The sequence below is a fragment of the Apteryx rowi genome, unplaced genomic scaffold (genome assembly GCF_003343035.1).
Source record: "Apteryx rowi isolate R43461 unplaced genomic scaffold, aptRow1 scaffold_286, whole genome shotgun sequence".
Classification (NCBI taxonomy): Eukaryota; Metazoa; Chordata; class Aves; order Apterygiformes; family Apterygidae; genus Apteryx; species Apteryx rowi.
In genome coordinates, this window is record NW_020449263.1 from 1133977 (window position 1) to 1150034 (window position 16058).

Genomic DNA, 16058 nt, shown 5'->3' on the forward strand with positions numbered 1-16058 from the left:
CTGCTTCCTCTTGCACAGAGGCCAGTAGTCAAAACTGCTGTATTCTGAATGTTGTCCTGTGCTGCTGTTGTAAGATTGTAGCTTGAACTTCAGCTATTGTGTCTGAAGTTCCCACAGATGAAATTCTGTGCAATAATTACTACAAATCTCACTCAGTTCACTAGAGACAGAGCTAGAGTCATGCAAAACTTCCCACTGCATTTGCAGTCCATTCCCTTCCCCCTCAACTCCATTTGTCTGTGCTTCCTGGCTGTTTCCATCCCTTTATTATCAAAAACCTTCATCCTTGGGATCCATATTATATGCAGCATACCACAATGCACGTGCACACACACCAAATAATACAAGACAAATAAATCTTTAAGCAAATTTATTCAAAAGCTTTATTAACAAGATTAATATATCAATCAATACTATGTCCAGCATAAAGTTGTATAACAAAATATGCTATTTTGGCAAGATTGATTTTTAGTGTGCACATTTTAAGGGCAGTTTTCATCCAAAAAAATAAATAAATTGTAGGCCAAAAATGCTTACTTAGCAGGACTTTTGCTAAGTAAAACTTCAGGCTCCACATTGCTTCAAAGCACTAACCATTACAGGTGTCTGTGTTTATGTTAAAGGTGTATACACACATGGGTGTGTGCTCAAACAGCACAGTTTTTGACATCTTCTGACTAGGTCCAAAAATATACCCAGTTTCCAATACAGACCTCCTTATTCCTGTTAAAGCTAGTCCGTCTTGCTACTTTCAATCTTTTAGGATTGTCTTGACATCCAGTCATGTATTCTTTGCATACACAAACTCCTAGTGACAKTAAGTGTGCAAAATATGAAGGACCAGCCCCCTCCTGATACTACTTTTTTGGCTTGAGATCCAAATGCCAATATGCACTGGGATTGTTTGTGAAACAAAGAGCTACTCTACTGACATGAATAAGACTACATTGCCCTTCAGAAAAAAAAACTCACTTTGGGAACAGATGAAAACATGGTATGATCCCAGATCTACTTGCCAATATGGGGCTTGGGGCTCAACAGGCAGCAGGAGAACGTGCCTCTCGGGGATGCCTGGCGCCTAATGCTACAGGATTAGGCTTCAGGCACAGTGTGTTTCTGTAGGCTACAGAAAGCCCACATGAAATGGTTTTTCAGCTTTGTTTCTCTGATGGACAGTGAATAGCATAATATATGGTGGCATTCAGGTCTTCCTGAAAGTGCAGTATAGAGGCACTTACTGATAATTAAGGCTACCTTTATTTTCAGCAATATTAAAATCTGGTCCCAATTTAGCTAATAGATGTATGGAAACAACATATTTGGCAAATCAGAGATTTTATTTACTAGTGTACTTCAAAATTCCTTACTGGTTCAATCCTACTCACTGTCATGTACTGTAGAGGCTATCCTTTGGGCATCTTCATTCTGCAACCTAGACAAGCTTGTTCTAATTTCTCTTTTGACTTAAATTTTGCTGATAGCAAAATTCCCTTTTCCTTCAGAAGTTATACTCAGGATTGAGTCAAATTTGAGAAATACTCTACTCTACATATTTCACTATTATAATAAAAAAAACTCAGAAGCTTGGAAAAAGTATAAACACTTACAAATCTAATGAAAACATCCCTGAGAGCCTTGCAGTAATGATTACTTTTGGTCTATTAGAGGAGAAAAATTGTTATTACATCCAGTTATTGAATACTGAGGGCTACAACTGGGTTGTACATTGGATTCCCATTCATTCACTTTCAGTCCTTTCACAAAATATTATATCTGAGATAGAAGCTACTACAGCTTTTTTTTTTACAATCTGTTTAGACTGATATATAATATACTCATCATTTTTTTTAGATAACTGGCCTAGATTCAGCCCTGGTGTAACGCCTTTAATGTCCATGGAGTTGATACATTCCAGGGTTGAAGTCTGGCAAAATAGAAGGTTATTAAAGAAAGTACCTAAAATAAAAAAAACTTAAAAAAATGTCAGCAACATGTAAAAAATACCTTTCTTATTTTTCATTCTTCTAATTTTGCAAACAAACATTTTACAAAGATTTAACTTTAAAAATCATGTTGTCACACCATAGGAAAACTTGGAATACTGCAAGATTCAACTCCACTGAAAAGCAAAGTGCTTAGAGTAGCTTCCACAAAAGTGCATAAATGGCTAATGACAATAGAAGCACTGTGTTAGCACATGTGCAGGGTCAAATAATGCAAGAACTTCTTGAAATCAAAGGGATAAATCATTCTCCATTTCTCTGAAGTTGCTGGAGGGCCACACAATTCAATATCTGATACTGTTTTAACGGTATCTTAGAATAAACTTTAAGTCATAAAATTCACATAAATGTAAAACAGGTAAGTGTAAGTAATCCACTTTTTTGGATATGTTTTGCCTGGACTAGTAATTGTTTTCCACTACATCAGCTTTTAATAAGGTTTCTTAAAGCCATGGCATTTGAAAATAAACCAAAGCTGCTTGTACTCTGAGGCAAAGGCTAAATTAGCCCTTGGCTTATCTTTCTGTACCAGTACTCCTGACCTTAGCACTCTCTGCTACAAACCTGAGCAGATCTGGCATTTGAGTTAAAAAAAAAAGCTATGCTTTATAACATTACATTACATCAATAGCTTCTGCTAAAATGAGGTTATGCTTTACTTTATGAAGTGCAAAAGCGTAATACAATATTTTGCACCTAGCGCTAATCTAATTTGTAAAGAAACATAAAAAGCTGCACAGGTGTTTCTGCAAAGTTAAACTAGAATAGATGTATTTTGGGAAAACACCAGAACTTAAAGTCCCCTTCAGACCTCCAAGAAGGAGGTTTTATCCAATTTGGGAAGAGAGAGGAGCAATAGGTGGAACAGAACATGCTTACAGAAGGGGAAAAACAGAGAAAATCAAAGAGCAAAACATGGTAAATCAAGCTTTTCTAGAAGAACTAAACAAAAACCTTATTTTGCTCAACGAACAAATATGGACAAAGTGAGTATGTATAACTGACAAACAATATCAGGATGTAGGAGTTGGACAGACATTCAAAGTTATTTTTTTGATCAAATACTTCATGTGTAATTTCTGGGGATCCTTTCAAATACTAGCTGTTAAGATTCAACTAGGTTGTCCCTAGCCCAAAATAAAATGTGTAGGTTCACTGTGAGACGATTTCTGTTTCTTTTGGGAAGGCTTCCTTAAATAGTCAAGTTATGCATTCAACTCTAGAGAAACACCTTAGACTGCCTTTTGTGACCATTTCTACACATCTAACCATGATATATGTGTAGCAAATCCCTTCAGACTATAGATGTATTACCAGGTGGTGAACTGTCAGAGATTGCTTTGGGATCAGGAGTGCAACAAGCAAAAAGTTGTGTTCCCAAGCTTTTTTGGGCAAATCTGAAGTACATTATGTGACCCATTGCAACAAAAGACACAGAAATAAGCACCAATAAGCCAAAAGCTTCAGGGTTAGGGGCCAAGATGACCATGATGAAGTGCAGCAGATCAAGAAGATAATTCATGGAGTTTTGGACACCATTTATGATGCCTCTTTCAGATTCCATCACGTTTTCTTGGAGCAACTGTGTGACAGTCAAATCAAAGGACCAAAGGCCTATGGAGAGAAAAGAAATAGTTATCCATACAACTGGACTTCTCAACTCCCATTATTGACACAATCAAACTTATTTCTGTGAACACTCAGATTTGCCTAAAATATGAGGGACAAACTAACCGCTTGTCAGACCAGAACTGATTTCACACTGGCACAGTCAAGAGCAATTTGTTTTCCCTTTACTATTTCCTTAATTAATACATACTGCTTGACATTTTAACTCACCTGTCATGTCTTGCCTCAACACATCTATCAAGTTAACAGTGTTTTGCTTAACTACCTGTTCCTTATTTAAATAGATGCTTTACACCTTAAAGTGTATTCATGCTAGTTACTATTGTTAAACTTTGCATAAGAACATGTTTGCAGAAAAAGAAGTCATGTACGTTTTAAACTCTTAACTAGCAAACTTAATGCATAGGAACCAAGTATTTTCTTCCTCCAAAATTCAGCTAAAGCTTCAGAAATTTGTTAGACAGCAAAGGTTCTACAGGTTATGAGAATTAGACTTCATTACACATTCAACTGTTTTCTTTGGTGGAGATATACTAGTATTAGACTGTCTGGAAATTCCTCAAAACATTAAGCTGTCATCCAAATCAAAGCATCTACTTCTGAACTTCCTTACTGCTCACAAGTTTAAAGATTATTAGACAATTTAATGAATGGATTAAACTGCTAAATTTGAAATTTATAGTAGCACAGATATTTCATTTTGTTTCCCATTAATGAATGTTTTTATTTGGGTGGGAAGAAAGGAAAATTATTTAGAGATGAGCATTCCCAAAAAAATGAAGTTGCATTTATCTCCAAATGTGATAACTGTTTTCATGATTCGAGCAGTATGATATTCAAGAAATTAGAACTGCAATCTCTGTATTAGCAGTACTTTTGTAAGATCATTTCATTTGCCCATTAAGTGTAATGAATTAGTCTTAGAAACATGATGCAACACTTCAAATGTAGCCAACAATTCTAAATTCAAATTTGTATTTAGCTGACAAGCTCTGTAATTTCTAAAATTAAGCACAGTCAATAAGTCAGATTTTAATAGCCACATACTACTTACCAACTCTAGCAGCAATGACTCCTGCAAACAGGAGACTAACAGAGATTAAAGGCACAGGCTCAGGACTCATCTCTGGATCACTGTTAGCAGGAGCAGACCCGTTTAACAAGTTAGGCATTCCAGTTGCAAAAGCCATTTCAGACTCATCTGCTGGAGATGCAATAGTAGGCAATGGTTCACTTTCAAACAGCCTGGCACCAATGTCAGCAAATGGGGAAACAGTCAAATCCAGAGGACTTCCAGGCATGAATACAGAGATGGCACATAAGATCAGACAAGCAAACTGGGCTACTCCAGAAATAAGGCCTGTGCGAACCAAGCCACATTTGCGACGAAGCCAGGTGAAAGCTACTGTTCCCATGATGCCAGTGACTGCTGAGGCACCCATCAAAAGACTTAGCACAGAGCCACTCAAACCCTGAGTGTATGCGTAGCCTGTAGTAATACAATCAAAGCCCAGAACGGTCATATAGAGAAATGCAAGACCCATGCCTGCAAGAAACACTGGCTGGTTGTAGTATGCAACCCATCCATCACGAAACGTGATGAAAGGTTCAGCAATCCGGGCAGCGCAGCTGACTTCCTTCTCCTGTTGGGGCTCAGAGCCAGTTACATCTTTCTCAACAATTAACTGCACTCCTTCAGCARGTTTCGTGTCACTCTCTGCAAACAGAAATGTAACTGTTAGATACTCTCCTGCCAAGAAAGGGCAGAGTGTAAATTGCAAGACAATTGTTTGCTGTTAGTAGTTCACTGCTGCAGAAGTGTATCAGTTAAATTCTGCAATCAACTTTCCCCTGATTAGTTGAATGTTTAAGTGCCATTAATCCCCTTCTATACAGTAAGATCAAGTAAAGTCTGTCCATATCAGTTTAAACTGCAGTTTAGTTTGTTAAACTGTGGTGGGAAAGGAACAGGCTATGCTTTCTTCTTGACAGACTTCTTGTGACTGAATGCGCTAAACAATCTTCCATAAAGAAATTATTTATTAATGAATATTAGTTAACTAATGTTACTTTGCATTTTAAAAGAGCTTTTTATGTTTGAATGCACTAASCACAGGAAGTAGGGAATATTTAATCATCTGGCAGTAATCTCATGTCATAGCAGAGAAGCTTGCTGAAGCCTACCAAAGCAAAAAAAAAAAATCTAAAATCAAGTTTGGAAAGTTAAGACCATGCTTTTTTATAATTCCACTTTCACTCCTTTAATATAGGAGAAAGGCACCACACTTCCACTGTTCACAAACAAAATCCAAATACCAGGGTGGTACTTGGGTTAGTAGTGTGGATAGAAACTATAAAAAAATTAGAAACTCTACCTACTCTACTCTAGCTAGACTAGAAACACTACCACCTATTCCACAACTTCCTGAAAGCCTGCATGTGAAGTACTGCATGTAAGTAGAGACCAGCTAGGAAGAAAGAAGAGTCCTACACAAATTGTTTTGCTTGTAGACACTACATATCAGAGGGTTTGTCAGCACATTAGATATATAGACAGATGGGCAGTCATCAAGATCAGTCAGCTCTAAGCAACAGGGCAGACTTACGCTAAGGGATCAGTCAAGAGGAGAGGATTCATTCTTTGGCTGTATTTTATAGGAAACCTCTAATGGCTGGAGCAAGAAGTATTATTACTTATATAGTCTCTGGTGTCTACGGTCAAAACCAGAAAGCCTCAAGCTGCAAGTAAAAAGCTATAGCCTCAAAACAGCCTCTATACAAGATAGATAAGTGAACAATTAAATTTTGCTTTGACTGGTGCAATGAATATACTGTGATTTTGAACAGCTACTTCAGTACTTTCAATACCTTTCTTTACATTCAGCTGTTTCAGTTCCGATTCTTCAACTTTTGCAGATTTGAGAGCCAGAGTAGGGGTTTTCTGATAAACCTTCCAGAGCAGCAGATATTCCACACACATAGATATCAGGTTCCAACCCGAAATGAATCCACAGCCAATCATGGGGGAGCCAAACGTCATTATCTGCCCAACTGCCATTGGGGCCAAGATATTGGTCAACTGGTCGATCCTTCGTATTGTGGCATTCATATCTGTCACAGATGATTTGATAATATGAAGTGCTTGCTAACACTGGGAAATATTCATTAACATAATTAGAACTGCACATATGCACACATCAAGCTCCAGAACATATAAAGTCAGGGAAAGACTCCTGACAAGTGATTTCACTTCAAGCAGGAGTTACTCTGACTGCTAACTAGAGGSACTTTTATGTGCTCCAAAGCCTAAGTTTATTGGGACCAATCCAGGTGTTTGTAAGCTAAATTCCCACTCCTCTCAAGTCTTGCCTGAATGAAGGCTTCCAGGTTGAGCATGYAGAAATATACTTCCACTGTAAACTCAGTAAGTGAAACTATTAATCTGCAATCACACACTACTCTTGCACCCAAGTGACTTCATGGACTCCTAAGCCTCTCTGTAACACTCAAACCCAGCATGCAGAACTCTAGACACTAATGGGAATCTTGCATGGTGGAACACATTCCTGTAAAGATAATTTTAGCAACTGCTATCTCTCCAATACTGGACCATGTATTTCTTAATCTCTTCCATTCAATTCTAATAACTGGTGACCACACAATACTCTCACCGATAGCGGCAGACCTTTGAAATGGATTTAAGTTTCCTTATTGAGTCACACTGCCTATAAGTGCCATCAGCCATTCTCAGAACTCCCTGAGCAAAGTCCTTGCTCCCTTCTGTTCCACACTTGCATGTTTATGGTCAAAGCAAGGAGCCCCTTCCTAGTATGGATGTGTCTTCCCTTTGCCAGCAGTGGAAATTTTCCATTCCCCAATCTGATCAGCTTCAGAGTCATTTCACCCTCTAGGCTGCTGTAGGTTTCCAATTAATTTTGCCATTCTTCTGTCATTAAAAGTTGTTGGATGCTCAAAGCTTTTGTACATCAGGGCCTCACACTGCTTAGAATTCTCTCTCATATTCATTTTGTAGTCCTATTATAAAAATAGAGCTTTTAAAGGATGAGTGAAATTGTAAGCCAATGTGAATCTGCTCTTCCTGAATCTGTAGAGAATCTAATTGCTCCCTGTCATTCAAAGAAGTGTTTAGGTTATTTAGAAGTCAAATTTAATTCAACTACTAACCATTTCACTGATAACTAAGATGAGTAAGTTTGACTGCTTAACATTTTGCTTTAGAAATTCCCAGAACTAAGGTTCATTGAGTTATTCAGGCAAGGCTAACATTTCCAAACTCAAGAGCTACACAGTAATCAGAATGAATGGAAAGACTAATTAGTAATTAAGAAGGGGAAGCCAAGGCAACTTTTATCTGCTTAGTCCACCAAGCTAGTTAAGACCCTTTGAGGAAACGTAACAATACAGAGATAGAAACCAGTATTTGCTGCAAAGTCAATGCTGGCTTTCATTTTATTTTATTATTATTATTAAAGTTAAGGTATCTTAGAAGTGCCCAAATAACATCAAGATTAAACACATAACCCTATACCTGCCTGGGAGACTTTCAGATTTGCTGAACTAAGGGTTTTGTTTTGCTTTTTTACATAAAGTTGCCTCAGTCTGCAGGAACCTCTTGCCTGGTTTTCAGTACAGAATGGTCACGTAATTCTGTCTGAAATTGCAGCAGAGACATGACTGCCTGCRATGCAGTTCTCTGCAGGTGTGGTCTGTACCTTATCTCATGTGTAGAAGTACAGGGGTTGGGGGACAATTTGCTGAATAAGATCTAACACAAGAAGAAAGGTTAATGAGAGCCATTAGAACTTCAAGGCTTCTACAATAGAACTATTTTTCCACCTGTGATTCATATGTGTAAAGGAAGTTGACCTGTACTGCTGCTCTACAAAAGGCATAGCCTAGAAAGGCATTGCTACTGCTGCTCTAGAAAAGGCATGGCCTACAAAGGCATTGCAAGGTCAAAAATAAAAGACTACTGGGGAAAGTTTGTACACAGGGAAATGAAAATCTGAGACACTTTCTTCTGCGTTTAATTAAGGGTTAGCCTCTCTTGAGTGAGAGGAAGTAGGACTCATTCACTGGAGATAAACCTCAAGAATAAGACAGTGATATGCAGGTCTAATCCCTAAAAGGACTTAGGCATGCGAATTGAACTTTATGGACAACTTAGGCAGCTTCATACAAAATTAGTTCATGGAACTGAAATGCTGCCTAAGCCTAGAGGCACCTAAACTCCACAAGTGCCTTGGACGTAAAACTTAGACCCAGAGTTTCCTCAGTGAGCTACGTATGTCCTGGCAATGTGAAGCTCCTCTGTGCCTTGTTTGTACTTCAGTATCAGTTCCTCTATCTGAGAGGGTTTAAGTCCCCTTACAGGCTTATTCAGAGCCCATGTAGACTGCCCAAGTTAATCACAAAAGACAACTGCTTCCCGCACTGTCTTTTATGTTGTAATCAGAACAGCAACATAGCCAGAGATCGATCATACATCTCAGTGTGAATAGTCTCGAGTACTTTCCCAGCAAAAGGAAGTCAGGTTCAACATGTCCTTGGCCTGTAGAGGATCCCAAACCCCTCTTACATCCTAGTAGTGTCATGACCATGAAGCTACAGAATTTGAATGGAAACTCACTCACTCTCCTAATGATGCCATGCCACTGTGCAAGAAAGGGAAAAAAGGAGAAAAAAAGATTTAATAAGCCAAAGAGAATATTAAGTCTGTAATCTAATACCAAAGGTATCAGATGACGTACAAGTATTTTGAGTTTTCTGTTCCAAGTGAAGAAAAGCATTCACAGCTCTGAGTTGGGCACCTAATGCTAGAGAAGTGCAAGACTTCAAATGCACAGCATTTTATATTGGCAGTTTCCTGATCCATGCACTTTACTGTTCTGGACTTCATTCATCTTCTTTCTTTGATCTCTATATAAGGAGCCTAGTTAGGCAACAGTTTTGTTGCATCCCAGGAGCCTAAAAATAAAGTATTGCAACACTTGGCTCTAAGTGCCTGAAAGTTAAATAGCTGTTTTCTATTAAACACTGGTTATTTGATTTAAGAGCATGTATGTTTATTTGGTTGACAAAAACAAAGTTTCTCTTAACAAAGCTGCAGTAGGATTAAATGAAGAACAAAAGTTTAGGGTTACCTAACTGCATTGTAATCAAATTCACAACTAATTTCTAATCTCAGTAACTGTAGTCAAGAACAGAGAAGGTGAGAAAACAAGGGCTGCTCTTTAACTGTTTTTCCTCGCAGTAACTAGAACTCAAGTGTTGAACCTCTAAAATTCTAATCTAAAGTCAAGCTTGAAAAGTAAGACACTTTAAGGTATTAAAAAAGGCAACATATTTCACCTGCCAGTTTGCTTCTGTCTTCCCCTGCAACCACCACAATCCAGTCCCTCTGAATTGTGATCGCTGTGGCAGTGCTGGCCAAATTGGCAATATTTGCTATCGTGATAACCAGGATATAGCACATAGTCTAGAAAAATGGGGGGAAAAAATTATGGAGTGAGAAAAGTGATGGGAGACCTCCACTGCTACCTTGTACAACCAGAAACTACAGATTTACATTTGAACTCATTCATTTAAGTATTACTCTTCAGACATGACAAGAAGTCTACCTTACCGTTCCTGACGGAAAGCAATCACCCCTCTTTTTCCAATTAGCTTAAAGTTTTATTTGCCAGTTTTAGTTCATAGAAATGTCCAAAAGGACTAGAGGAGAATAAAAATTCCATCTTCTTTCTCCCATACTCCTGAAAGTTTCCTTATAAGTTAATTCCTCGTTAACAAGTTTAAGCACTCACAAGAAGCCATCCATGGTATAAGGTCAAGAGCTGTGTCTTAAACAAGAAGACAATCATCAGGATAACACCACACAGGATGACAGACACATTCTGTACAACCAAGGATGTCTGGGCCACTGTGTTAAATCAAAGAGAAGAGTAAATGATAAATGCAAGAATGAGCAAACTATAAGCTTAAGGAAAGTGTAGTTAAAGAACACACACATTCTGTAAATATTTTTAGCTTCCTAGACGTTTCTTTCCCCCTATCCCCCCCCAAAAACATTTGAGGTGTCATTTTATACTTGATTTTGAATCATCCATTGTCTCAGAGTCAAATTAATGTCTAATGTGACTTTGTAGCTTTTAACAGTTTTATGCCCAAGTAGGCCTTTTCTCAGTCAAAGCAAACTGTATCTGTTTAAATTATTACTTTTAAAATGATAAAAACAAGACTTGGCTTGAGTCTCTGAAATTTGTTTTCAATGTACCATTGAGTGATGCTATTGTGTAAACTCTTGGAAAGAGAAAGTATATGAAGAACTTGATGCCATGTCATTTTTACAACAGACTAGAGCATATATATTAAAAATAGGTATAATGTGACTGCTGTGTGTGTTTGTACATCTCCAGCAGAAAATAACTGTAGCAAGACAGAAGATAGCAAATGACAATAAGATTTGTAGTATTAGCTTGTAAAGAACTGAGTCTGTAGTTCTTAAAGCTATGTGCTTTTTATCTCATGCATTTGTGTGTCTACTTATTATATGGGTTTAGCCTGTGTAATGAACATATGATGTAAAATTGTTCCCCCCCCCATCTTTGGTACTGTCCTTGCATAATTACCATCATTCTGAAATAATATCATTCTTTCAAAAGACTGAGCAAGCCCAGTTCTCTTATTTGACTTGAGGCATTAACTCTAATAGCTTTGTCTTTTGACATTAATTTGATCCATCCTTAAGTAAATAGCCTGCTCTAGACATGCTAACCTTTGAGCCTGGAGTTTTTGTCCACCCAGTCTCCAATAAGGGCTCCCAGGAGAAGAACTGATCCTGCCACAACCAATCCATAGACTGCAGTCAGGAGTAAGCTGTTTCCATAAAGTTCAACCAGGAACACAGACACAGCAAAATGCCACATACGATCTCCCTTTAAAAATAACAGAGTACATACATAGCATTACTATTTGCACTTCACAAGTATGCTGGTTGGCTCTCCTATCTTACTAATGCCATGAAAAACATACAAATTAACAAAGTATCAGGTTTGTTGCAGTTTTTTTTTTTAAAACCATAAGCTATATCCTGCCCTTGAGTTTATTTAAGCATCACTATAATCACCTGTTCCAATCAACTGCTATGTTACAGTTTATAACATTACATCACAAATTAAAAATATTTTCTCTTTTATAATAATATGGGACAAAGTCTGTTGCCAGCCACTTCCAACAAGATCCAAAGACGACTTCAGATTCTCCAGCACAGATCACTAAGCATTACCACAAGATTTTGATTATCAATGCTATTTAAAAACTTTAAGACAGTGGTTTGTCCTTAGATGAGCAAAGCTTAAAGCAGTTTTAAAATACAAAAGTCAGAACAACTCAGTAATACAATCAAGGACAGATACAGGTAAATCAAGGAAGGTGTTGTTCTAAGTCTTTTTAGGTTAAGTTTTTGAAGTCAACGGACTTAACTCTTTTTAGCCACGATAAACATTGTTGTATTACTAAGAGGCAGAATATCAGAGCTAGTTTATACTTAGCCTATTGCAGTACTGTTCCTTAGACTGTACAGTTTTTCCATATTCTGATACTAGCTACAGCAGTCAAAAAAGTAAAGATGTCTAACTGAAATAACTTTCATACTGTTCAAAACATTTCTTTGTTACCAGAGAGCTCTATGATTTGCTAATGAATATGTCAGTTCATATTGTCACATGATTGGAGTCATTATCTCACTGACTTTTTAAACATGTTGCAAGAAGTGCACTACAGAAAAGGTTTTATTTAATCAATAACAAAGCAGATAAAGAGAACACATTCATACTGTTCTAGGGCAGAGAGTATGTTTAATAAGGGTCCCCAATGTCAGTCTTCTACAAACCAAATGTGAAACTGTTCTCTTCTGTCACCTTAAGTAATTGCTGCATGATACAGCAACTACAAATATTTAAGGACTACAAATATTTAAGGACCTTTGAAACACGTAGTATTTGAAGGGCTGGAGCAGTCAACATAAAAGCACTTTTAAAAGAGCCAAGACTGCCAAATCTAACATATTGAATAAAATAGCAATCAAAAGATGCATAAAAATCATGCTATTTTAACAGTTAAAGCAACTGCAGACAAAATTTGATGAAAATCTTTAATGTAGCAATAGTATACACACTTAAAGAATTTGGCTTTTAACATGTATTGAAGTTTTCTAAAGGAGTTTTTTTGAACATTGCAAAGTAAATATTCACATTGGTCTTCCTAACCATGGGCATAGAAATAGTTGTGCCCCAATTAGGAATAAAATTTCACTTTTTCTAGTTCAGAGAAGCATCTCATTATTTTGTATGATTTTAACTAAAACCAATGAAAGAATGCAAACACGAGTATGATTGACTTGATTATATATGAAAGGGCAAATCTAACTTATCACTCTCCCAAAGCACCTCATATCTTCTTTAAAATATGTTCCACTTGCATTCCACGGTTAATAGAAAAAGTATACAGAAAGCATTCTAGCCATGAAAGAACAGAGAAAATTTCCTCAAGTCTAGCATTCACTTAAGCTTAATGTGACTTGAGGTACCTCTTTACCAAATTTAATTTACAATGTATGCAGGTGGATTAAGTGTAAGTTTTGATTAGCCTGGGCAACCTTTTATTAAGTTTGAAAGTAATGTTCTAAATTCTATCTCTCACTAGTAAAATGTCATAGCAGGTTTTTTCCTTAGGCAGAGATGTTTCAGTTATTGAATTCTGATAAAAATGAAAGAGGAATGCTAAGTTAAGCATGTGAAAGTCAGTGACAGTCATCATTGTCAGAGTGTCAAATCCAATCTCACTTGAAATTTACAGGAAGATTCCCTTGACCTCAGTGAGATTACAATTTCACTACAGGATTCATTTAAGGAACCCATGAGCTCTGTTTAACCTCATCCAACCTATTTACCCAGAGTACTTTGATCAGGCCAATCCACACAGCTAACTTTTGGAATAACCAAAGCCGTTCCAACCTGGAAGCACGAGTTTCAGAAATTAAAAGCCATAGAGAGCAAGTAAAGATAAGTTAGTGTCACAGAAAAACAACATTAGATTATAGAGGATATGAAGCTGATATGAAATTTCAAACTAAAGTTTACTGAGATATCAATAGTAAATACAGCCCTCAAACGGGCAAAGCCTTGATTATATATACTTGATCCTACTTTAAGTGACTCAAAATAGGGATATTTAAAATTCTTTTAATGAATAATTATAGCTGTTTAGCCTAACCATCCTTTTAAAGACAGTTCTTAGCTTCTCAGTTACTATAACTATCCTTACAGCCTCTCAGATTAAGTGTATATAATCACAGCTCAGAACTGAAGCCAACAAGTCAAGCAGTAGCCAGGCTGCTACTTGATGAAAGGCCTCCTGGGAGTCTTGAGTGACACAGATAAAGCTGGGAAGCTGCAATACTTATATTAGTAAGTATTAGGCCAGGCAACAACTAGGTGAACAGTTTCATTCTGCTCCATCCCTGTTGTTGAGTGATAGCTAGGATTAAGTTATAGCAACAGCATAAAGTCTGAGGTTCCGGTTCAGCAGAGCAATTCATCCCTTTTGTTACAGATCACTGAGGCCAAGCACACACAAGCACTTTCACTGAACGAGAGTCTACGACACAGCCTAGACTTTGTTCAAATTTGAGCATTTGTAGAGATGAGAAACACTTAATCATTTATAACTTCTCTCTGTATTTGAGAATGGCTTGGCAACATGGAAGTTAATCAAGTTCTCTCACCCACAGCAAAGATACATTTCTATTAGGTTTTATGTTTTGGACATACACATTTTAGAACAATGCTATAGTAATTTCAGTTTTGAAGATGAAGGTGCTTGTTTGTTGTCTGCAGAAAGCTATTCCTGTTAGGACACACATTCAGACTACAAGAACATCAAAGCTTAAGAGATGAAAAAGGTGCAGTCCTCACCCAGTTCTGTCAAAATAGGCAATACTGCTCTTACTTCAGGAGTTTGAGTCAGATTTTCAGCACAATAGAAAAATACACAGGAGCTAGGAGTGTACTACTGATACTGCTAAACAGCTGAACAGACATCTTGCAGTCTGCTCATCATGGTATGTGCTACAGTTTTCAGACTACTTTGTCACCCTTGCTCAGGCATTTGAGTAATCCCATTGCGGATTTTTGTAACACCTGACAGCAGGGAGCAGGGTTGGCAGGACAGCCAGGTAAGCAGTTTGCCCCTTTTATTGACAGAACAAATGGTTGCAGGTAACAACCCTGGACTCTAAAGAACAGCAAACCAAACAAACATCACCCGACTCCTTGAATAAAATTAATAATTGCTAAAAATATTGCACTTGTTTAAACAAGTGTTTGATGCCCCTCTAAGCCTTCCGTCTTCCATTAACAGAAACATCAATATGACCTTTTGGATTAGTGAAAGCAAGGCATTGCAGCTAGGCATGCAATGTTGTAATTGTATATCAGCAGTATGCTCAGTGTTATACAAAGCACACATTAAATCAGTCCAAACCCAGGACTAAATAAAGACAAAACAGGGAATATCAGGAAAGAAACTTTTCACCTTTTTTTGAGCCTAGCCATTCGTAGTAAATCAAGACTATATTACATGATTATATATCCCTTGGCTAAATATTGGCCTGTTCTTCACTTTACTATGATGAGCAGAACCAAATTCTTCTTTTTGTTCATTTTTGTAAGGTTCTGAATGATGCTCCCAAGTGAATGAAAGCAGCTATAGTGAGCTACTTTAGTAAGCCAGCGTGTCAGAAGGCATGCATTTTGCCAGAGGAGAGACACCTCTGAGACGCTCTCAACAGGTTTGAGAATGAGTGGCAGGAAGCGGTCCATTGCAAATACAGTCTCCTATTTGTAAGGTAGCACATACGCCCTTCCAGATCAATGTTGCAATGCAATGCACGTCTTTCCCACGACACTTGATTCGGGCCATGCTCTTTCCCTCGCCTCACCCTGTGACAGGTCTCAGTGGTTCTGTGCAGTTACTGAAGGAACTGAAGACAGCAGAATCAAGCCCTTGGGAAATTATGAGTACTGCACTTCTGTTTTCAGTCAAAACTGAATATACTGCAACATACCATGCGAAGATTGCAACACCTTGCCATTAAAAGTCTTCGCAATAAGAAGCCAGTCTCCACGGTTTCTGTTTTGCAACGACTGTTTGCAGAGGACTAACAACGCGCAGGTAAACCCGAGCACGAGGGAGGAACCCTGCAGCCGTGCGGCCGGCGCTTTACTCACCCAAGTGGACAGCGCATGTCCAAGGTAGAGCAGAAACTTTGCGGACGTAAAATAACCAACCAAAGAGCCTAAACGAGAATCAGAAACAAGGGCTAAGGACGACCCGAGCGCGCCT

General features: G+C 37.8%; 1 protein-coding gene across 2 annotated transcripts; it reads right to left on the bottom strand.

Annotated features, from left to right (window-relative positions):
- Window positions 1–353: 353 nt before the first annotated feature.
- SLC40A1 (solute carrier family 40 member 1) lies at window positions 354–16006 on the bottom strand. 2 transcript variants are annotated; one of them, XM_026069070.1, is made up of 7 exons: window positions 15944–16006; window positions 11431–11590; window positions 10460–10575; window positions 10005–10131; window positions 6501–6743; window positions 4687–5349; window positions 354–3617 (listed from the first exon to the last, which is right to left on the bottom strand). In XM_026069070.1, exons 2-7 carry the CDS (start codon window positions 11579–11581, stop codon window positions 3298–3300), a joined length of 1620 nt encoding a protein of 539 aa, XP_025924855.1. In that variant the 5' UTR covers window positions 11582–11590; window positions 15944–16006; the 3' UTR covers window positions 354–3297. The 2 variants fall into 2 exon arrangements, with proteins under 2 accessions (XP_025924855.1, XP_025924854.1); XM_026069069.1 differs by lacking the exon at window positions 15944–16006 and adding an exon at window positions 15781–15806.
- Between the last annotated feature and the right edge of the window lie 52 nt (window positions 16007–16058).